Genomic DNA, 22,459 nt, shown 5'->3' with positions numbered 1-22,459 from the left:
TTAGGCTGCATCAAAATATAAACAGTCACTAGCAAAGTGTCAGAAAAAAGCAAACAGAGCTTAGGCCTTCTTACTGTGTCAGTTGCAGATTTTAAAACAATCAATGAAGTGTCCTTCCATCCCCAGTTAGTACTAGCTATTAAATTTATCTTCCTATGAGCAACTAATGTAAAGAATGCAGAGCATGGGTAATGTGATTGCTGTTGCCCAGCCCAGCGAACAGAACTGCTGCATCTGCATTGTGAACAATCTGGAACCTGTGGGGAAACATTGATGAAAATCTGATAAAAGACAATGAAAAAATAACCAGGCTGTACAGTGAGAAAAGCATGAGTGTTGTTTCAACATTTGCACAGGATAAATACTGCTATGGCCTGTATGAACTATGCAGCTGGAAAATCATCATTGACTCAAACCTGATACACATGGACCAATTAATAAGAGAAGGCATTGTCAAGCTACTTACCTCCAGCTTCCTAATATAGTCCCAAAATATTTTTAAGAAACCCATTTCATACAGCATATACTGCAAGGCAGCTATTTGACAGCTATTGTAACTATGAGAGAGTGTAAAATTAAGGATTAACCTTTTAACATGTGGACATTTTCTTGGATGAAATATGTGAGATAGCAAACGTACCCAGCACAGACAACATGACAGAGAAAGAAGTTTTCTTCAGACTTTCAACAGAAAAACAATTCTTTATCTCTTAAGTGAAATTTACAGCCTCAGCAACCAGTGTGATTGAGGCACTCATAAGACTGACTCAGCACTACTTTAACAGTTTACCAGACACATTTTTAATGCCCAGTCCAAGTATTTTTTAGTCCTGTGACAAGACCTCTGTCTTCAGCACTTTTGACATCAGATTTAGCAGAGAAATGGGGTTTCATGCTTACAGACCATTTTGTGCTATGATGGTTCTGACAACAAGGACTTCTGATCATCCTCTTATAACCTGGTTTAATGGCCTTTTACTAATGCAAACCTGCATATCCTAAGATTAAACTCTACTTAAAGAAGACCTTACTGATTAGCCCTTGAGCACACTGGCACACTTCTGTCAAGAACCCAGGAATGTGTACCTCTAGGTTCACATCATTCAGCCCTGAGGTCAGGTGTGGAACTTGTCACACCACAGATCTATACTGCTGATGTTCTGTGGAGTCCTGAGGAAATAGTGCAAGAAAGACCAGTGTGGCCCAAACTGATGGGGTCATGCTGAAACAACTTTTTTGAGGTCAATTAAAATGACGTCCAAGCAGTGCTGCTGTTGCTTCATGACAGCAGAAACTGCAAACTATCTGCCCATTTAATCTAAATGAGTCCTATGGTCACTTCAGTAAAAAATGAATGTAGTATGGGTTAAATGCTCAGAGATGGGGAATTAATGCTTATGTAGATTTTTGACAACTATAATTGATGAGCATTATTGCTAGTGCATCATCTCTATAGTAATAGTCTAGTCCTACACAAAAACTCTAGTTTTGTCTAGTTCTAAGAGGAAGCTGAGGGGCAACCTCATTGCTCCCTGCAGGTTCCTGAGGAGGAGGTGTGGAGGGGAAGGTGCTGGGCTTTTCTCCCTGGGAGCCAGGGACAGAATGCCTGAAAATGGCTCAAAGTTCTTCCAGGGGAGATTCAGACTAGACATTATTAGGAAGCATTTCTTTACCAAGAGAATGGTGAAACACTGGAACCAGCTTCCTAAAAGATGGTTGATGCCCCAGGTATGTTGGTGTTCAGAGGCATTTGGATTCTGTCCCTAATAATATGCTTTAACAATGTTTCAGCCCTGAAGTGGTCAGGCAACTGAACTAGATGATCAGTGTTGATCCTTTCCAAATTAACTATTCTATTCTATTCTATTCTATTCTATTCTATTCTATTCTATTCTATTCTATTCTATTCTATTCTATTCTATTCCATTCCATTCCATTCCATTCCATTCCATTCCATTCCATTCCATTCCATTCCATTCCATTCCATTCCATTCCTGATGCTATTACACTTCTTTAGCTAGGGAAGAGGTTAAAGCATCTCAACTTGGTCATAGTAAGGCTCTTCCAAATGGAGTAATTGTATTCACTTAATCATAAATCATAAATGCCATTCCAAGTATATCACTCTGATTTTTTTTTTAATGTGACTAACCCTAAAGTTAATTACTTGGCCTAGCCTCGAGGAAGTACTAAATTCAACAACTAAATTCAACTAAATTCAACTGAAGCTTGAAATTCAACAAAAATCTAGCATGGAACAGAAGCATTGCTGTAAGTCCAAGTAGCTTGGTGGAAGTATTGCCACTGCTTCTTCTCAAATCCCTCCTAATATTTCTCGAGAACTTTGCATCTCCAGGAATTTTATCATCTGCTAGTTTTTCAAGCATTAAGAATTTTAGCACTTCCTGTAGTAAGGAAGAACATGCATGTTCAGGTGAGATACTACAATTTTTCTGTTTTAAAAGAAAGTTTAAAACGCTGGTCTATGGAGGTAAGAAATTATAAGAGTTATTGTTATTGTTACCTACTGAGTTAGAATACAACTAGAATTTGGATATGTGACTGGGGCTCCCCTGTACAAATAAAGACCAAGAGAGTGTTTTACTGTTTCAAGTCAGGTAGTGAAGAGAGGAAAAATTCAAGAGAAATACATCGCTGTCCTGCCTGTACTTATCACCATAACAAATGATGAGTGGAACTGGTAACAAACCCCTGCTTTCTACTCTCAGCCACATGTCCTGATCAATAGGTCTTGTGGCCTCCCATCCCAAAAGAATCACTAGAAAAGGGGAGCAGGCAAAGATGAAGCAGAGGGCAAGTTAGGAAAAAAATCACACACACATCCTGCCTTGTTTAGCCTATTTGCCAAAGGAAAGGAGGCTTATAAATCAGTTGTATGTGGTTCTGTGTTCTTCAGTGATAATTAAACCTTTTCATTAAGTGTAAGAAAGTGGCAGGAGGTCTCAGCATTAGAACTTTTTAAGAGTCTTGTAAAGACTGGTGAGAGAGGTAACTACTTCTCCAATGAGAAATAAAAGTTCACCACCAATTTTCTTCTTAATAGATGCCAAGTTAATCATGCAACCATGCTTCTGCTGTAGATTGCTTGCATTGCAGATCACTGAAATCAACCCAAAAGACAATACAAGAGAAACTGAGACCTACTCACTGCCCTGCTTATAGGAATGTTTATCATGCTAGCTAGAAGAAATTATAAGAATTCCTCAATCCACTAAACATCTGCTCAGTGCAATGTGTTAAGTAACATGAACCAAGCCAATTATAGAGCCTAGCTTTTTCAAAGACTATCACATTTATGTAGCAGATGGATTTTTTTTTTTAAGAAAACAAGGCCAGAACTATAATTGGCTCTGGGATGGACAAAGAGAGTATCCATTAGGAAAGGAGAATGTGAAATGCTGAAATAAGTTGGAGTGACAACATATTATTTTGATTATTCAAATAGAAACATGAAAGCCTTTTCAGTCCTATTGGAGTAAGTTACATTACACTGAAATCCTAGCACTAAGAAAAATTTGTGCCAAATTTTTAAATTCCATGCAGGCTACTCTAAGTATTCAATAACTGTTCAGTCTAGGTTCACAGTAAGGTCAAGGTGAGAAGGGCTTCAAAAAGTGGAGGGGATGACTCAGAACAGTTTTTGTCATCAGGGAAGTTTGTGACAACTTCAGGGCAGGACAGAGATGGCTGGACAAAAATGAAATCAAATCTCTCAATACAGTCTTGAATTGGGCTACATTCTTTTCATCCATCTATGCACTTCACAGCATAGAAGCCTCTTTCCTAACCAGACAGATTACCATTTTGGTGTTGTAAAACCTGAATTCCAGTACTTTACTGGATACATCAAATTGACTCTTCTGGGTTGCTTTTTAAAATCTTTTTCCCCTGGATTTTGCAGAGGCAGAAATAATATTTAATTCTGAAACCTTCTGTACAATGTTTTATTAACTTAATGGTTGGACTCACTGTGCACATTTATAAAATTATTAAGTGTAATTAATTTAAGTGTCTAATTATGTACTTTAGAAATTTACTCTAAACAGTCGTGTTACAGGAATGGCAGTTTCTGTTACTGCTATGAAAATCCTAACTATATTTCAAAGCTACTCCTTAGTACTTGGTGTTTTGAAATGCCTTTTTAATTACATTATAAACAAGTTCCTACTAAAATAACAGTATTAGTCATTAAAAATAGGACATTCTATAAAGTACAAGGGTAATTGGACTTCTGTGACATGCATGGTGATGGAATTTTTTTCAATTGCATGATGACAGATAATTTTCCACAGGACTTGCACCTTTTTCAGTGTGCCAGTATTCACCTAATGAGCTGCTATGTGGCACTTTGTCCATTCTTTCTGAATGCTGTCTCTTTATTCAGCAAAATCTATTCCTTCTCCCTCCTCATTAGGTTTTTATCAAGTCTTATTGTGTGCTGACAAGTAACAGTTTCCCTGGTTAGTTCCCATCCTCATATCTTACTTATCTTTTACCTAGTCTTAAATTTATTCCCTTCCATAAAAACTGAGGCCTAGCTCGTTTTTTTTTTTGCTCAGCCTATCCTAGGCTTAGATGCTTTCCTATCCTAGTCCTCATTTCACGAGAGCTTTTCCTGATCATTCAAGAGTTTTTCCTGAGCATTAGTCTCTTTTCTGTGGGCTTTTTTCCTTCTGTCCTCATGTCATGTCTTTTCTTCCATTTGTACTGGAAGCCAATGGGATACCTGTTTCTCAGGTTCTTCCTGTGACTTTTCCCTTCAGGTTATGGAGAAAGACATGTAAACAGTCAGCACAAAGGCACAGATGTACATGCAATTGAGTCACACAAGGGAACCATAAAATTTACAGGCTGTTCAACCACAAGTGTTAGCATAGGGTTGGATGCGGCAGTTCTCTGTCACTTTCAAGCTGAATACTGGCAATCGTAGGGTGTTTTTTTTCCTGACTGTTTAATGTGGAAACCAGAAGGAATTACCCTCTTTTGCTCCACTCTAACATAACACAAAGGAAGCAAGGGAAGGGGGGAGGGCAGTCACCAACAGCAGCTATTCTATTGTTTTCTCTCAAAAACTTGGCAAAGCAACAAGCTAGACACAGCTGAAATGTGCTGGCTAAAAATTTCTCAAAACTTTCATCTGAGACAGACACAAACCATGCCTAATACCATCACAGAGAAAGTTTGTCAAAGCCACAGATACCTGAAAAAACGGTTGCATACCAAAAAATATTAGTAATCCCTATATATGTACAACATTACTAGCATTGCCTACAATTCTGATTCACATACTTTTATGCATATGATTCATGAATTATAAATTAATGATATGCTCTAAATGCATAGTTTGGTTTGGGGTTATTTTGTAGTTAGTCAAGGAACACTTCCTTGATTTTGGTATTTTTAGAAGTAATTAATTTGATTTCAAAGCAGATCTACAAAAATTGTCTCAGGTCAAACATGATCTCCCATACTGGGGAAATTAGGAGTCGGAGTGTTCTTTGTTCATGAGTTTGCCTTTGAGATTTTATTTTTTAAAGCCTTTCATGGCTCATTTGACATTTCCACTCAGAAAGAAATCCCCTTCCTAACAGACTTCTCTCAGTTTATTGTGATCAAAAGGCAGTTATATTGCATTGTGTTAAGGAAGGCAACGGAGCACAGGAAAGGATCTGGGCATCCTGGGAGACACAAAATTGAACACGAGCCAAAAACGTGCCCTTGCTGAAAAGGTGAATACTATCCTGGGTTGCACGAGGCAGATCGAGGGAGGGGAGATCCCTACCCTCTGCTCAGCACTGCTGAGGTCTCATCTGCAGAGCTGTGCTGAGTTCTGGGCTCCCCAGCAGTACGGAAGACATGAAGACACTGGAGAGAGGGCAACAAAGGGCCACAAGGATGATGAAGGGACAAGAAAGCATCTCTCCACGGAGGAAAGGCTGAGAGAGCTGGGACCGTTCAGCCTTGGAGAATAGGCATCTCGGCGGATCTCATCCACCTGTACTAACACCTGCAGGGACAGTGCCAAGAGGACGTAGCCAGGCTCTTCCCAATGGTTTTAGTCCTTCTTCCCGCAGGGCTTAGAGGCCACAGGAGCAACGCTCTTCATATGTACCACCGCCACTCCCAGCCTAAGCGACAGCACCCTGACACAGTCCTACCCTCTATTCGCGCAGCAGAGTATTTTGAACCTTTTTCATCTCCGCTTTACCCGGGAGACACAGGAATGGGTGGGCGGGCGGGGTTGAGGCCTCTCGGAGAGGGCGCGGTGCCGGCCCCGGAAGGAGCGGGGGGGGGGGGGGGGGTGACGTGCCGCCGCCGCACGAGGCCATGGCGGGGGCTCCGCCCGCGGCGCCGCGGGGATTCCTCGGGGAGGGGCCTCCTCCCGCTGCCGCCGACGTGCAACTTCTGGCCCCGCCCCTATATAAGGGGCGGCCTCAGCGCGGTCCTGACCGCGGCCGTCGCGTCTCCCGCAGCCGACCTGCGTTCGGACACCATGGCAGGTCAGTGTGCGTCCGCCTGGCTCGCGCCGCCTGGCTCACCCTTCGCGGGGCCGCGCTCGCGGAGTCCCTACGCGCTCCCGGCCTCGGGATCGCGGCGGCCGCGACTGCGCCCATTTTTAGGCAGCCGTCCCGGCGGCGAGCGGGCTCCGGCTGGTGAGGGCAGGGGCTGCCCGCGGTGGGGTCGGAGCCGTCCCGCGGGGCACCGCGGTTCGGTTTGAGAGGACGCGCACAGTGCCGGCTCTCTCCGCGCCTACCTCGATGCTCTGCCCCAGGCTCCGTCCCCTAACGGGAGGAATGTAGCTGGCGTGGTGGGGAGCAGGATGGGCCGGAGAGGCCACTGCAGGGCTACAGCGGCTCACAGGGGAAAACCCAGCCCTCTCCTCTGACGCCGGAGAGGGTTTGTGATTTCTATGATTTTGATACTTTGCAGTGAGTAGGTCCTTACCGGCGTATGTTTCGCTTCTTTCTTCCCCCAACTTTTTCCCCTCCGATTGTCACCTGAAGTTGTCAGCAGAGTCAGTTTCATTTTCAGGTGTGGAAGCCTGCAGGAAGTCTGCCCCAGGATGCATGTCTTGATAGGATGCTCTAGGAATCCCGTACTTAAAACAAACAAACAAACAAAAAAACCCAGATATACTAGCACCTCAGAGAATAGGAGGAAAGGCAAGCACCTGTAAACTCTGGCTATGCCTACAAAACATCTTCCAGGGGAATTTTTAAATGATCTGGGGCAAGCACTCCAGTAACCTCCTGTTTGCTATCAAATGAAAGATTGCTTGTAGATCAGAGTTCCAGGATGCTTGTGGCTGTGTAAAGGCTGGCATAAAAACTCTTGCAAAGAGATATTATACCCTGTGAACTTGGGCAGCCAAAGAGGTCTCTGAAGTAGCATGGGTTTGTCTGGGTAAGTCAAGTAGGAAGCTGTGCAGCTGCCTCTCATTCTGTGTGGTTTTGAAGATATACAGTCACACATACTGTGATTTCATTGTGTTTCAGGCCATAGTGGCTGCTATGTAAACATAAGATTCCGTGGAGAAAGTGTTTACAGAGGAGGGGAAAAGGATGAGAGGGGAGACCCACACGGCTGAAAAAATACCTGTTGTTTAGGTAGACTGGACTAGTCTTTTGCAGCTATAACTTCCATAATAAGCATCCAGTGGTGTTGCCCAAATTATAGCATGGGCTCATGTACTTAGGATATAGAATAGAACATAGTTTATTCAAAACCTTGGAAAGTTATGCCGACTTAGATGGTCTCCAAGTTGGCAGTATTCACCTCCTGTCAAGCAGTTGTAAAGTTTCCTCCTAGAGTTGGGATGCAGTAGGGGGCTTCTTAGCTTTTATTCCATCATTAATTTGACTTTATTACTCTAAAGACCTTTGTGAGTGAATATTCAGTTTCAAGAAGAACTGATGGGGTAGAACTATACCTGCCTAACAGGTCAATGAAGAAAAGACCTGTCTTTCAGTGGCAAGGTCACTTTAAGAATTAGCCTTACACTGCTAGGGGAAAAAAAAGGCAACATTCAGATGAATGTTGGGCACAATCCCACTTTGTCTGCACTGGATTTTTAGCGAGCTGTCTGAGAGCATAGTGTCAGACTTCCATGTATTGAACAGTAACATGCAGATTACCTAGTGAAAAACCCTGTCCTGTTAGGAGGATGTTTATACAACCTAAAATGTTACACACTTGCCCTTTCAAAGAAACATAAAGTTGTTCTGCAGACTTCCTGAATATGAACTGGTACAAATAAGCAGCTAAAAGTGAATTGAAACAAAATATCTTTATTCCTGGCATTATAGAAGCTTTTTTGATCTTTGTGATTGACCACTATAATCTAAATCCCTTGGGACTAGTTGGTTTTGCTGCTAAGCAAAATAGAAAGTTTTGTAGCTGGTCTATAGATCTTGCAGACCAGGTTTGCAGAGCTTATAGGCAATTATGGTGCATGATTGTCTGTCATCAGCTGTTAAGAGGGTAATAAGTTAAAAAGATATGGATGACGACTGCCTCATGAACTTAGAAGTTGTGCCAAACTACAATTTTTCTGAAAGGAGTTAGTATTTTAATCTTACTACTAGGCTTGATAGTAAGCCTTTAAGAGCCCAGAACTCTCACTCTGATCTATCCTTGTTAACACCTTCTGTAAAGAAAAGAAATCAAAGTTGCTAAAATAAATTTGACTCTTGAAATTCTTTGGAAGAAACTGTTTGGCTGATAGAGTGATAGAGTGAAAAATGGATTGGTAGAAAAGAGCATGCTTTATAAAGTGATATAACTTTGAAAGAAGGTCTACATGAAAATAGTTAACATTGAACTGAAGAACTTTTATAAGTTACTTGTTTGCTTTTCTTAGTCTAACTCTGGCAGTTTAAAACAGTATGAAAGAGTGCAAAGCTTTATAATATGGCTTCAATAAGTACTATATGGCAAAACAATCTGCCTTAAGGTATATTTAAGATACAGCTGGAGCAGAAGATTATAGTACCTCTTTTCGCTCAAAGAGTAAAAATTCTTCCTGCAAGTTTTAAATTGCTTTTTGTACTACTAGTTACTTCCCTTTTAAATCTTGCACTCTTGTGACAGAGCTGCAAGCATGGGTTGCAGAACAACTCATCTGCAAAATCCTGAGCTAGCAAAACTTAAAACTGTTGTCTAAGATATAATTCAATGCTTACTTTCATTTAAAAATTAAATGGAAGTTTTACACTTTAGCTTCAGGGCTGAGAGCTGAACATAAAGAAAATCTACAAAACTCTACTAACTTTAGGCCATAAGCAAGCCCACAGGCTTCAAAAACTTTTTGCATCATAGCATATAAGTGGCCAAAGTAGGGCTCTTTAGAATTTTGGATTGTCTCTACATTTGGCATGACTTATTTAACCCATGGGCAAACTTGAACTGTTGTTCTCTTGCAACAGTCTTGATTTTGTGGGTCATTTTACTGCATTTTGCCGTGTGTCAAGTTACCAATAGCAAGTAATCTGCTTCATTGAGTCACGTAGGAAGGCCCTACACACAGAATTAATGGGCACATTTAGAGGTCTCACAGCACAATTACCTAACAATACTAGGTTTCTAATGTATCTGTCTCAGAATAAAGTAGTGGATAATGTAACTTGACCAAGTTCATTTCTTCCAGACCAGTCTTTTGTGACTCTAGCCACAAATGACTCCTATGTGAAAGGAGCACTGGTACTTGGTTCATCCTTGCAACAGTACAGAACAACAAGGAAGCTGACTGTACTTATAACTCCTCAGGTCTCAGATCTTATGAGGTAAGGTCACTTACATACTTCAGACTGCAACAGTTCCTGATGATGTGCAGGTTGAAAAATGGAAGTTAAATTCCTTAATAGTAACCTTTCAAAACTCTGGAAGCTAAACAGCTAATTTCAGCAGAACTCATCTGTACTATCTGGAGTTCTGTAAGTTCTTCAAACATGAAACTCTTTATGTTTTGGTGTGTTTTTTTTTTCTTCCTGACAATGAATTAAACAAGTAGTCTGCATTTAGAGCTCTAAACCATGACTTGATACTGATATTTCTGCTGGATCTTTGCTCTTTTGTAGTCATACTTAGAACTGTCCAACAATGTGATATTGCCTGTGCATTTGTTAGTGCTGTGTGTATGCATGTGAAGGTGGGAGCGGGGAATTGGTATTTATTTGTTTTGCAGAAGTATTCCTGATCGAGATAATATACCACAAGTTCTCTTGAAACCTAGCAGACACTTCAAATTTTATCATGAGAGAAGAAAGCGGGCAGAACTAAAGTAGCACCTGAATCAGCAGCTGAAGAGAGGCATCTAACAAGGTCACCACAGTACATCAAATGAAATTAATAGGCAACTGCTTCCTACAGCCTCCTTAGAATAGTCTCACTATGAAGCGGATTGGATTCTCTTTCCACATGTAAGAGGGTAAAAAAAAAAAAGACAAACAGTGCAACAGTTAATAACTATGTGAACTGTAGATGATAGGTCAAGATTCTCTGCATAGGGAAGTAATTCTGAAAAGAGTTATCGATATGTAGACACAATAGAGAGGTGACTCAATAAAAAGATGCAGTGACTCTCCCTGGAGTCTCCTGGCAGCTGAACGATCATATCAATATTAAGATGTTGCATATAGGAATATCCATTCCAGCCTACTAGGTGAGCGTGCTCTTCTAAGATGAACCCTATGCATCTAATGCATCTATGTGCAAGCCAGCTAGTACTATGCCCTTAGACCAGTAGTGATACCTATGTACCTAGTGGTGTAATTGGAACTTGCATTTCTCACCCTGTCTCTGATAACAAAATATGCCTGAAGTCCAGAAGTACTGCCCACACCAAACTGTCAGTATAAAGACTGCCTTGCAAGGATGAGTTCCAAAACTCATTTACAAGCTCTGTGGCTCAAATTGTACTGGTAACTGCTGAGCATTCAAGATATGCTGTAGAACAGTAAGACTTTACTGATGTTTCCTGTTTTAAGCAGCATGAACACCTTAATCTCTTGAACTAATGGTAATGCTCTATTGATGGTAAAGCAAAGGTTGGATATCTGCCACAAAATTTCACTACACTGCCTGAAAGTTTGTCACTCTTTAGCGACTGTGATACTGGCTCAAAGCATTTCTGTACCCACAGCCATGACTAAGTCAGTCTTGAAAAGACTTTATGGGATAAAGAAAGTTTTAGCAACTGCATCTAGTCAGATGTCTCAAAAGTCCCAGATGTCACAAATCCAGAACAGTGTAAGTATTGCATAAAATTGTGTCTCAGCTGTTTGGGATTCAGCTACTGTCCTGCTCAAGCTAGTCTAACAGCTTCTCATTTCTTAACTGCCTGCGCAGAGTAGACTGTTATGTTGCCAGAAATCAGAGTCTGGACTAAAAAAAAGCTTTGTGTAAAGTTTGTACTATGTAGCTATGACTTACTGGACTTGATAGCAATGCCAACTAAAACTCTGTGGGAAGAAAAAAAAAACCCTTCTCTGTTCCCCAAGATGTGCACATTACAAACTTTGTGGCAGACAGGTGTACTTGTGCGTTCCAACATACATAGTCAACTCTTACTCCTTTTCAACAAGGAATGTTGCTAGGTTCCCTGTCATTCCACTTCTCTTTACAGAATCTGTCACGTGGTCTGTTGTTGGAGTAACACTAGAACTAAATCTTGCCAATTGACTCTTCCCCAGGAGAGTGCTGGAAAAAGTCTTTGATGAAGTCATACTGGTAAATGTCTTGGATAGTGGGGATTCAGCACACTTGGCACTAATGAAAAGACCTGAGCTGGGCGTCACACTAACAAAGCTTCATTGCTGGGAACTGACACAGTTTTCAAAATGTGTTTTCATGGATGCAGACACAATGGTAAGTGGCTGTGTCTCATGGTACCTCTTGAAGACTTAGTATCAGGTTGTTGGATTTTTTTCTGGGGTTTTTTTTTTTTTTTAAGGGTAGGGGTAATAGAAGCCTTTTACTAGATGGATTAGTAACAGTAAGAATGTGTGCCTTTTAAACTAAATTAACTGTAATGAAGTCTGTGGGGACTATTTCTGCAAAGTATTGTCTTCCATAAGATGAACACTGATACAACAACTGTCTTTCATGTCCTAATGTTGATGCCAAAATCCATTAAAACATGATACCACAATACCTAACCTAAAAGCATTTTTTTAAACTCCTTTACAATTAGGTTTTGTCAAATATAGATGAGCTTTTTGAGAGAGAAGAGCTGTCCGCAGCACCAGATCCAGGGTGGCCTGACTGTTTTAATTCAGGAGTTTTTGTTTACCGACCTTCCATTGAAACATACAATCAGCTGTTACAGTTTGCGACAGAGACAGGCAGCTTTGATGGTATGTATTAATTTGTATTTCAGTGTAAGTCAGACCAAAATGGTGACAGTAGTTGGGATGGCTCAGTAACTACATGCATCTCATGGGGACTCTGTATGATAGAATTCTCAACCTAACTATGCAAAAATTGTATCCTTCTCAGAAACAGAGGCTATCCTTATAACATGTAGTAAAACTACTTTTTTTAGACTTCATGAAATAAAAACTGAGTTTGGCCTCTAAACTAACAAGTGCTGAATCATATAACAAGAAATGAAACTCCATTACTATGCTTCAGACATTCCTAACACTCAAGGCTTGAATGTTCTATACTAACTCAAGCCACTGTAGAAAAAATACAGTACTGGCCAACTTGAGCACAGCTTAAGAGAATCAAACATTTGAAGATACAGCTCTCTCTTCATGTGCTATGGGGATGGCTTCCTGTCATAGAGTGGTGACTGTCTCTTTCCCAGTATCAAGTGCATGTAGAAGCCTTGGCTGCTTCCCACTTGGGATTGGCCACTGTACCAGGTTTAAGCTTGAGAAGCCAAGTTCTGCTATTCTGTAAGTCTACTAAATCTGTTACTATTGCAGTAAAAGTGTGTGTCGCTTGGAGATGGCTATAGTTAAAGGCTTCTGAGTATCACTGTCTCCTGTCACTTAATTTAATTATGTAACTACTGTGGTACAAAAAAAAGTTTAACTTACAAAACTACTGAAAACTATGTAAATAAGACCATAAAATGGAACTCTCAGATAGAAGGTAATGAGCTAGCCTGTTGACTTACTTCTCAGTGCTTTGTGAATAGTAAAATACCCAGATATCACTCAAAATCTGCAGAATCATCCTTGTTACTGTTGGGACTCTTGTGTGTGGCCTTCTAAAGAACATTAGTCACAGCTGCATGCTCAGCACTACCCAATGAAGATTAGTATTGCCATGTAATAAAGGCCTGTACTTTGCTGTGCAAATTGATCACCAGCTATGGCAAAATCTATAGCATAATTCTGAATTGTTGCATTAAAACAAACAACGCCCCCCCCCCCAAACCAACCAACCAAAGGAACAAAATAACCCCATCCTACCGCCCACAAAGAAACCCCCTACCCCCACAAAAGGCAAGCAAGGAAAAAAAAAAAAAAACCAAATGAATAGACCTGCTTTTACAATATGCTTTCTGACTTGAAAGCTAAAGCCAGGCAATGGTGAAACTTCCTCTCTCCTAAACGCAAAACAATTGTTGCAGCACTTAATTATTGCAGCAAAAATAGTGGGTTGTTTAGGTATCAAATTTCTAGAACTGTAATTTGTACTTCAGCTTCAAAATTTACTTAGTTCTTATTAAATGGTAGCATGATCTGAGTAATGAGACCGTGGAGACCTAGACCATCTGTAAAAGCTACTGCTGAGCTCAGGAACTCGGTAGGCATAAAAGGAATTGAAAATTAAATTGACCTAGAGAGTAATAAAAGGGTCCAGGAAAGTTAATAAGAGAAACCTGTGAAGGGTCACTGCTTTATAGGACACAGGGATGCAAACTTAACAACCTGCCAAACTATGTGTAGTTGAAGTCAAGCTTCAAGTACGTTGTCCGCAGTAGGAGTAACTAGGGAATGGAAGACCATCCAGAGTATTTCTTGCATGTAACAGCAGGCAGGTGTCTCCTATGTAGTGCTGTTGTCCAGAAATGGCAGAATGATAGCTAATTATGTAGACATCTACTCTGTCTCTGTCTGAACTTCAGAACTTATGAAATAACTTTCTAGGTAATAAAGAACACATCATGCAACTACTCTAGATACCATCTAAAAGTAGTGGATGGGAAAGAAAAGTTTGGTTTTAGAAGAAATCTGGTAGTACTGCTACCTTAAGAATGTTGCTATTGCTTAGACAATCCTCTGGCTCTTTAGCCTGGGATTCAAAGTAGTTGCTTTTACAGTCTTGCTGTATTGTACCTTCATATGTATCTGTAAATATGTAGTTAATTTAAGTACTACCTGGTTTTTTACCTTATGTCGAGATCCTGTTTATACAACACTCCTGCTGAAGTCTGAATTAGGACAGCTAGATGCCACTTTCATTGTCTTCTTTGGCACAAATGCATGCAATCTGAAAAAAAGCCCAGTACATAAAACATTCTGAGGAAAAAAAAGTCCTGTAGAGTAAGTTAAATACACTGTTGCTGCCCGTTCAGTTCTCTTATGATGGATACAAGTTCTTCAAAAGTGCTTTCTTCCTTTATGGATTGAGAGGCAAGTCAGAGGTTTGAAATTACTGGACTCAGTCTCCAGGCTGTTTCTCACTCTGCAATCTGCATGTATGCTGACAGCTGTAACAGGATACCTAGAATTTATATTTGTCAGTGTACTGTCTGTACATCTAAGTTTATGCCCAGTGTCTAGATACTTCAGCTGCAAAAAGCAAATCCTGCTCAAACAGCACTGATGGTATAAACCTTAATACTGCCCTAAATAAAATCATAGGCCAATAAAAGCCTTTTCCTGAGTCAGCAGAGACTGCATGCTTGAGAAAACAAAAGATTAAAATGAAACATTGTCTACTAACTAAGCTATCCATTTACCTACTCTTTAGTAATGCTCCTTGTGAATGCAGTGATAGGTGAAAGAATACAGCAAGTGAAAGTTGGAGGACTCCCTTCAGTCTCCTCAACAAGAGGAATTATTACCATTTAAAGACTAATCATATTCATTGTGGTAAAGAATGAATAGATCTAGGTAAATAGTTTTCTGCTTCTCAGTCACTGCTTATAAGCTAGTCTGCTCTGGCCTGAAGGCTATATTTATTTATTTTTTTAGCTAATTTACTACTGAGATACCAAACAACTTCAGACTCACTTAACCTTGTAACAACCTCTACTTGCAAACTAAGAGGTGACCTCTCTAAACACAGATTATTATCCTCATTTAGTGGTTAGTCAGGAGCTTTTTAGTACAGAACTAGGAACACCTATTGTCTGCTGAGGAATTTGATGGAGTTTTACTGGAGCTGTCACCAAGATTACATGTGCTTTTCTTATCAGATCAGTGTGGACGTAGATGCATCTGGAACTGCAGGTCTAACAAGCCACTGATACCCTAACTCTGTCAGTGAGATGATGTTGGTCATGCATCTGTAAACATAAGTAATAAAACTAATTGTTGCTTTTTGATCTTCTGAGCTACAGTTTTCCTGAAGCTGAACAGTGCTCAGTTGTACTGTCTTATTGTGGGTTTTTATTGCTGCCTTATACAGATTGAACTTTAGGTGTAAAAGAAGCTGAATGTCAGAGTTTGTTACCAGCTTCCTATCTTCTAACAAAAGTAACCCCATACATACTATTTCATTCTCTGCATTTTTGGAATATTCAAAGGCTGCAAAGTTTACAGGGTTGTTCACAAATAGAACTGTAGTGCTCTGTGCCAGACTTCTACAAGACATGATAACTGCATTACCAAGTGTTACTTAGTAAGGTGACCAAAAAAGATCCTTGAACAGCTGTCTGATGCTCGTAGCCTATTAATGCTTTCTCTTTTAGGTGCAGATCAGGGGCTATTAAACACCTTCTTCAGCAGCTGGGCAACAACAGACATAAGCAAACATCTACCGTTTATTTATAATTTGAGCAGCACTTCTGTATATTCCTACCTTCCAGCATTTAAAGCGTAAGTTGAAAACTTCAAGACGACTTTCAGAGCTTACATATTCTTAATTTCTTGTAACAGAATGAGCAAGCATGATGGGAACTTACACAGGTTTTCTAGAAGGAGACTGTTCCTGTCACTCAAAATATCATAATTTCTTCTCTTACAAAAAAAAAGGTTGAATTGATGAAAGTCAAATTAATCATGTCAAGATAAATGCAGAGAGATAGCTGTATCTGTAGTTTAAACCACTCATCGCTGGTGATAACACTGAAATTGATTTAGAGTAAGCACATTTGACAGGTCACTTGCAAAAGGAAAAACCACTCCTCCAGTTTAGGATAGTCTAGTAGAGTTCTAACCAATGGCAGAAGGCTCTTGAATCAACTTGAGCTGAACTTCATCATGCCACTGGTAGTATCCTTCCCACTTAGATAACCTGCCCTTTCGTCACTCCAATTATTTAGGGTATTTAACAACCAGTAGTTACAGTTTCATCTAATCAACCCAATTCAAATAAGTGTGGTGAACAAAAATTTGTATCAAACTAGAATTCTCTCCTAACAGTCTTTCTAGACCTCTGTCAGTTCCTTAAGTAACAGCAAGATGGAACAAAGAATACAGCCAACCACATATCCTTGCATGTTTCCTCTGTGACAAAACCTGTATCCTCCCTAGCTTAACAGCATTAGTTTGGCATGTGAGTAAACTGCATGTCAGAGGCAGGGTTGCTCAAAGTGTTATAACAATCCAGGAGAAAGGGGGCGGGGGGGAAAGAAGGGAAACTGAAGTGTTACACAGAAACTCTTTTTCTAATATGAGCTACAGAAGTTGGAGGCAAGGGAGAGGGAAAGTGCCAAGTGCATAAAAACAGTCTGATCTCTGAATGACATCAGGTTACTAGCGTCTAAAACAGCAGCTGGCGTAAGCAGGGCTTGCTGGCTCAAGATCAAACTATGTCTTGTGATCAGAATACTATTTGGGATCTTGTCATGCTAAATATGGAACACTTATTTAAAGAAATATATACAGGCCTCAGAATGACTAAGTAGCTGGATAGCATTTGGTAAACCAACATCTGTTGTAAAGTATGGCTGGCTGTTAGTCACATGGCCTTAATTTTACAAATTACCTTGTTGCCACAGAAGACTAATTGGATCTGGGAGCTCCTGACAAAAATTCTCTTTAACCAAATTAGTTGCTTAACTGAATTCATCAGACCTTCAAAAATAGAATGCTGGAAGTGCAGCCCTTGTAAGTAACATCCCCTGCTCAATAGGTGGAATAAGTTCCGTTGGTTAGATCAGCAGCTACACTCCTGATAATCAGCAGTTGGAATATAGTGAAATTTAAAACTACTGACAGCAATAGCTAAGTTTTTGCAGCTTTGTAGAGCGAGACTAGATTTCACAGCAGTCTCAGTAATCCTTTTTCCAAAGGAAAATGCCAATTCATGACAAACGCTCTCTAACTTCAAAACATTGATGAAGGACTTTTCTGGGAGATGTGGAAAGACAGATTAGTTGCTGAGGCCAGTGTGGACATAAAGCTTCTGAACAGTTGAGTTTAAATGTCAAAATAAAGTATTGGAGGTCCAGAAAGTATCTAGAAAGCAGATACTGAAAACATTATAGAAGTTTGGCATCTGTTGCTCTGACTGTAAGTGGACAGGATACTGAGAGTGCACTTCTCCATTTGCAACAACAAATGTCACTTATGCATTCTCTTCTCTAGCTTAACTTCCCTTGATTTTTGAACAATAAGTTTCTTCAGAACACCAGCAGCCTAAGATGAAGAAAACTCAGGTTGTTTAGTTACTGTAACAGCTAATAAAACCAAGGTAGTCCCCTTATGGTAAATCTTGACTTTTGGGATTTAAAGGTAAAGCCCAGTAACTGACCCCTTGAAGACACCTTTTTTCATGCAGCTAATGCTAATACTCGGCCTTTCACGCACACATAAGTCTTCATTCTGCAATAAGATCAGTTGTATTCAAAACATTGAACGTGAACATTGAAATATAGTCAAAGACCTTAAAATAGTATGAAACCCACAACCCCATCCAAATTCTTGAATATTCTATGGCTTTTGAAACACACCTACATAAAACTCTTTAATGTCTGAGTCCCGGTCAAAATGACCAGCATCTGCTTAATAAAATGTTAGACAAGCTACTTGATGTTACTCTCCATTACAGTCATATTATGTTGACAAGAAAGCCTAATGTGATACAAATTCAACTAGGTGAGATAGTCACTGTTAGCAGAGAGACTAGTATTGCTTGTTCACAAAACTGAATCAAGCTGAAACCTAGTTCTGGAACTGTAGGAGAATGACATTAACGTTGCCTCTTTCAGCATTAAGTTCTTTACTTGAGAAGAGGTGCATCTCTTCTACACTTTTAATACAGAAGAACATACTGATAACAAGTGGGACAAAGCTAGAAGTCCGTATTGAAAACGGAGTTTTAATGGTTTCAAAAGGAAACAAAAACAACCCGCCACCAAACCCATGCATGACTGCCCTAAGGTTATTTAGGAAGTAAGGATTGTCTAGCAAGACCTTGCTGCACCGAGATCAGGAGTCTTCTGAAATGCCTTGGTTATACAAAGTTATTATTTGCAAGGACATGGTCTGCTTGAAGCAGAGCCAACCAATGATCCATTTCTAAAGAGCTATAAATGGAAAGGGTAACTCTTAACACTGACCCTTCTCCACATAATACTTGTAATGCTTAACTCTCTGGCTTGCTGACTTTGGAGTAGAATTTTTTCACTTTTAAAACCAGTTCTGATTGCAACGGCTGCTTGAGACTGCTCTGTCCTGAGCTATGGATATCACCCTAAAGATTTGAGGTATCTGTAAGTATTTAAATAGCACAGACCACTAGGTTTTGGCTGTATTCTGACTAGTGTAATGTAGAATTCAGTTTGCATTGCAGTGCTTTCAGTCCCAATAGGCATTGGCAGTTTGATAGTTTAGCATTTAGCCTCCTAAATATATTCATATTTCTGGACAAATATAGAAATAGCAGGTTAAAAAAGGTTATGTTTGCCAGTCAAAACTCATTTTCTAGACACATGTACAAACTGACTTGTAAATTTTTTTTGCCCAACAGGTTTGGTGCAAATACTAAGGTGGTGCATTTCCTGGGAAGCACAAAGCCGTGGAACTATACATATGACTCCAGAACAAAAAGCATAAAGGGCAACATGGATGACCCTAAAATAGTTCACCCAGAATTCCTCAACATGTGGTGGGATACTTACATAGCTGATATTTTACCATTACTAGAACAGCATGGAATTGTTGAAGAAATTACTACAGGGGTAAATATGGTACGTGCTCTAATAATCTTGGATATCCATACCTAAGTATGGATGACAGGTTATTTACCATTGCAACAATTTCCCTTCCTTCCATCCATCTCAAAGCATGGATGTGGTTTAGTTTGTGGGATACAGGGTATTTTTGTTTTGTCCTTTTAAGCTTGGAATAAATAATACTACAAAAGAGAAGCATGCTAGACAGGTCTTGGACATAGCTGTATGCTTGCCTAAAACAAACTATGTATGTAGTTAATATTGCACCAGGTTTTATATTGTAATAACTTCTTTGATGTAGTAACTTCTTTAATGTACACAGAGAAGGGCCTAACTCTTAATGTGTTGCAGCTAATAAGGTTCTCAAGCAGAAGAACCCCAGTTCAGCATGCAAATATGTACGTACAGATCTTGCATGGTGAATCACATTTAGGTAAGCCTAGGACACCTTGAGAATCAATACTTACATCAACAGGCAGTGATGAATGCCAATACTGATTAAAACCAAAGTAATGCTCTAGTTCTCATTCACGAAGTTTAGTAGTCTGCATCTGACTGCAGACTTCTTAATCTCAGCTTAGTACATGGACCAGTTTAAGTTCTCAGCCTTTCTAAGACCAAAGTAACTGATCTCTTAAGATGTGCTTCTCTTGGTAATCTTGCATCTTTCTAACAAACTATTTGCAGCTATCGGGCTTGGTCTATTCTCTGGCTTTCTCTTGTGGCTTCTGTAGAGAGGTATGAAGAACTTAAACTTTACTTTTTTTCTTTTTTTTTTTTCCCTTGCTAAATTCTATAACTTTGCTTTGCTATTTTGCTAGGAAAGCTGCACAGTCCCTACCCACTGGCAGTGCTTGCTACTGCGCATAATAACATCTACACTGTTGTCCCAGTCTATGGCCTGTTGTTTGCTTTAGCTGTACAAAGTATTTCTATATTTTTACTCTGCCTTTCCTTTTAGGCAGAAGTTACAGAGGCAATGTCCCATGTATCAGTATCACCACTATTACCAACTGAATCTTCAGAAGAACGCAAGGAACGGTGGGAACAGGGCCAAGCTGACTATATGGGAGTGGATTCCTTTGACAACATCAAGAAGAAACTTGATACTTACCTTCAGTAGAAGTGCCTGTCTCAAACAGTGGTGATGCAAGGACTTGTTCCAGAACTAACAGCTAGAAAGGTATAGATGGTGGTCAGTTACACTTGCTAGTAGCTTGAGGAAAAACAACTTGGCTGAAGGCCTCTGCAGTGCTACAGATGAAGACTGAGCAAAAGCTTGGAAGCAGAATCCTTGAGCCACCTATTACTGCCCAATTTCCAAGTCTCCCTACTAGATAAAACCAGGTATTTTCAGCCTAAAATTTCTTCTGTTTTGATCAATTGGCTCAACATATTCTTTAAACTGGGTTTGTTACCTCACCTCATTAAGGTGATTAGCATTGATTCCTTTGCTTGCTATTTTAGATGTAAAATCTAATTCAAGGGATTGCTCATACACTGGAGTGGTAGCCATTCTGCTTTACCATATGTACCAAATGTATTAATGACACTGGGATACATACAGTTGTAACAGTAATAGCACTGCTTTGCTCTTCCAGTCACAATTGCACTGAATTTTTGACCAGGTTCTTACGCACAGTGCCTGCAGCATGGCAGAATGCATTTTTCAGTTCTGTATACTATGGGACTAGTAAACTGAGTTTTATCTGTTCCTTGCAATGTTGCACTTGATACAAAAATAAAAAGTTGTCATGCATTTCTGTCTTCCCATAACTCTTGGGCAATAAAAAAAAAAGGAGCTCCAAAGCAGTCTGACTTAAAATATTCAACAGGTATAAATACCCCTTAAGCTTTGCTGATGCTACTCAAGATCTCATTAGCAAATGTCCAGCTTTTAGTTCGTAATTATTTAGAAGTATAGGGAGCTGTTTAGGGCCAATCTCTGTATTAGCTTGCTATAAATGTAGGACAGGGCTGCTGAAGCTGCTTACATTAGGAACTTGAAGTTTGGGAAGAAGGCACCTTTCTTTCAAGTGACTAAAGAAACATCATCCCTGTATGCTGAATTTAGTCTTAAACACAACCGTGATACTACTTTGGCAATAAAGATTACATAGTACTTAAGTAACTGTACTGGTAAGACCCTGGTAAGGAAAACTACTCTTTCCATGTGTAAAGACAGTAAAAGAAAGGACTTTTTTTGATACACTCAGGCTAACACATACTCCAAGACACATGGAAAAGCAGTAAAAGCAAAGCATGCTGATGACAGAGAGAGATTAGCTGTCACCTGTACTAAGGTTTAGATCTATTCTTTAACCAAAAGTCTAAACAGAACAAAATTAGTATTCTTTGACAGCTGTACCTTGTACTAATCCAGAAACACTAAGAAAATATTACTTCATTATTTCCTAGTCAAGGAGGATTTTGGCTGGAATCTAACGATGGTGCTAAACCTTTAGCCGAGAGATAAAATAAACAACAAGCTCTCGCTGTTCGCTGGTAAAGCAGAAGACATAATGCAAGTAAAAGGGTTGGTCTATTTTAATATGTTTTCACTACTTAATTGCTCTATGATTTGGTTACCATTTAGGAAAAGTGCTAAAAGATAAGGTCCAAACCAAAGTAGCTTGTAGCTACTTAAAAGAACATAGTATCTGAACTCCCAGTTGTAACTAGCCCTTTCCTGTAGGGATTTTTCTTTTGTTGTTTGTTTGGGGGGTTCGTTTGTTTGTTGTTTGTTTGTTTGGTTGGTTTTGTTTTATTATTTTTTTAACAGATAAATCTGAAGTTGTGTGAAAGCAGGAGGGATTACTAGTTACAGTCTGTAACGATGAAGGTATGCTTTATCAAACAAATATTGGAGAGTTCTGCATACTCAGAGTATTCTATGGGAAGTGGTGAAATACTCTTTTTACGCTAAACAGTCTAAATTTTCCTCCCCTTGTCTTTATTCATACTTGAGAATAGGCATATTATTTCTTTTTAAGCTTAGTTGGAGAGAGCCAAAAAAGTATAAAAGTATGATACTTATTAACTGCCTGAAGATTTGGTTTAGCATGTAAGTCTTGTTACGTTAGTACAGTAAGATAAAGAGAGATGCTGAATAAGATGAAAACCACCATGTTTTGGGTT

General features: G+C 39.7%; 1 protein-coding gene and 1 long non-coding RNA gene across 3 annotated transcripts in view; one reads left to right on the top strand and one right to left on the bottom strand.

Annotated features, from left to right (window-relative positions):
- Positions 1–22,459, bottom strand: part of LOC134556234 (uncharacterized) — a 44,003-nt gene that overhangs the window by 11,719 nt on the left and 9,825 nt on the right. The window contains exons 2-3 of the long non-coding RNA XR_010081620.1: positions 14,367–14,466; positions 6,967–7,120 (exon numbers count right to left, since the gene is read on the bottom strand). This is a non-coding gene — a long non-coding RNA (uncharacterized LOC134556234). The remainder of the gene's footprint in view (positions 1–6,966; positions 7,121–14,366; positions 14,467–22,459) is intronic.
- On the top strand, positions 6,345–21,080 carry GYG1 (glycogenin 1). 2 transcript variants are annotated; one of them, XM_063408590.1, is made up of 7 exons: positions 6,345–6,521; positions 9,668–9,803; positions 11,712–11,886; positions 12,212–12,374; positions 15,893–16,019; positions 19,117–19,336; positions 20,283–21,080. In XM_063408590.1, the coding sequence occupies exons 1-7, from the start codon at positions 6,515–6,517 to the stop codon at positions 20,442–20,444; spliced, it is 990 nt and encodes a 329-aa protein (XP_063264660.1). In that variant the 5' UTR covers positions 6,345–6,514; the 3' UTR covers positions 20,445–21,080. The 2 variants fall into 2 exon arrangements, with proteins under 2 accessions (XP_063264660.1, XP_063264661.1); XM_063408591.1 differs by lacking the exons at positions 6,345–6,521; positions 9,668–9,803 and adding an exon at positions 10,261–10,439.

The sequence above is a fragment of the Prinia subflava genome, chromosome 11 (genome assembly GCF_021018805.1).
Source record: "Prinia subflava isolate CZ2003 ecotype Zambia chromosome 11, Cam_Psub_1.2, whole genome shotgun sequence".
NCBI classification, from domain to species: domain Eukaryota; kingdom Metazoa; phylum Chordata; class Aves; order Passeriformes; family Cisticolidae; genus Prinia; species Prinia subflava.
This window is presented reverse-complemented; position numbering and strand designations above follow the sequence as displayed.

Excerpts from the sequence above, each read along its gene's own strand:
- GYG1 (XM_063408590.1), top strand. Across the intron at positions 12,375-15,892 it reads AGAGACAGGCAGCTTTGATG|GTGCAGATCAGGGGCTATTA; the intron begins GTATGTATTAAT and ends TTTCTCTTTTAG. Across the intron at positions 19,337-20,282 it reads TTACTACAGGGGTAAATATG|GCAGAAGTTACAGAGGCAAT; the intron begins GTACGTGCTCTA and ends CTTTCCTTTTAG.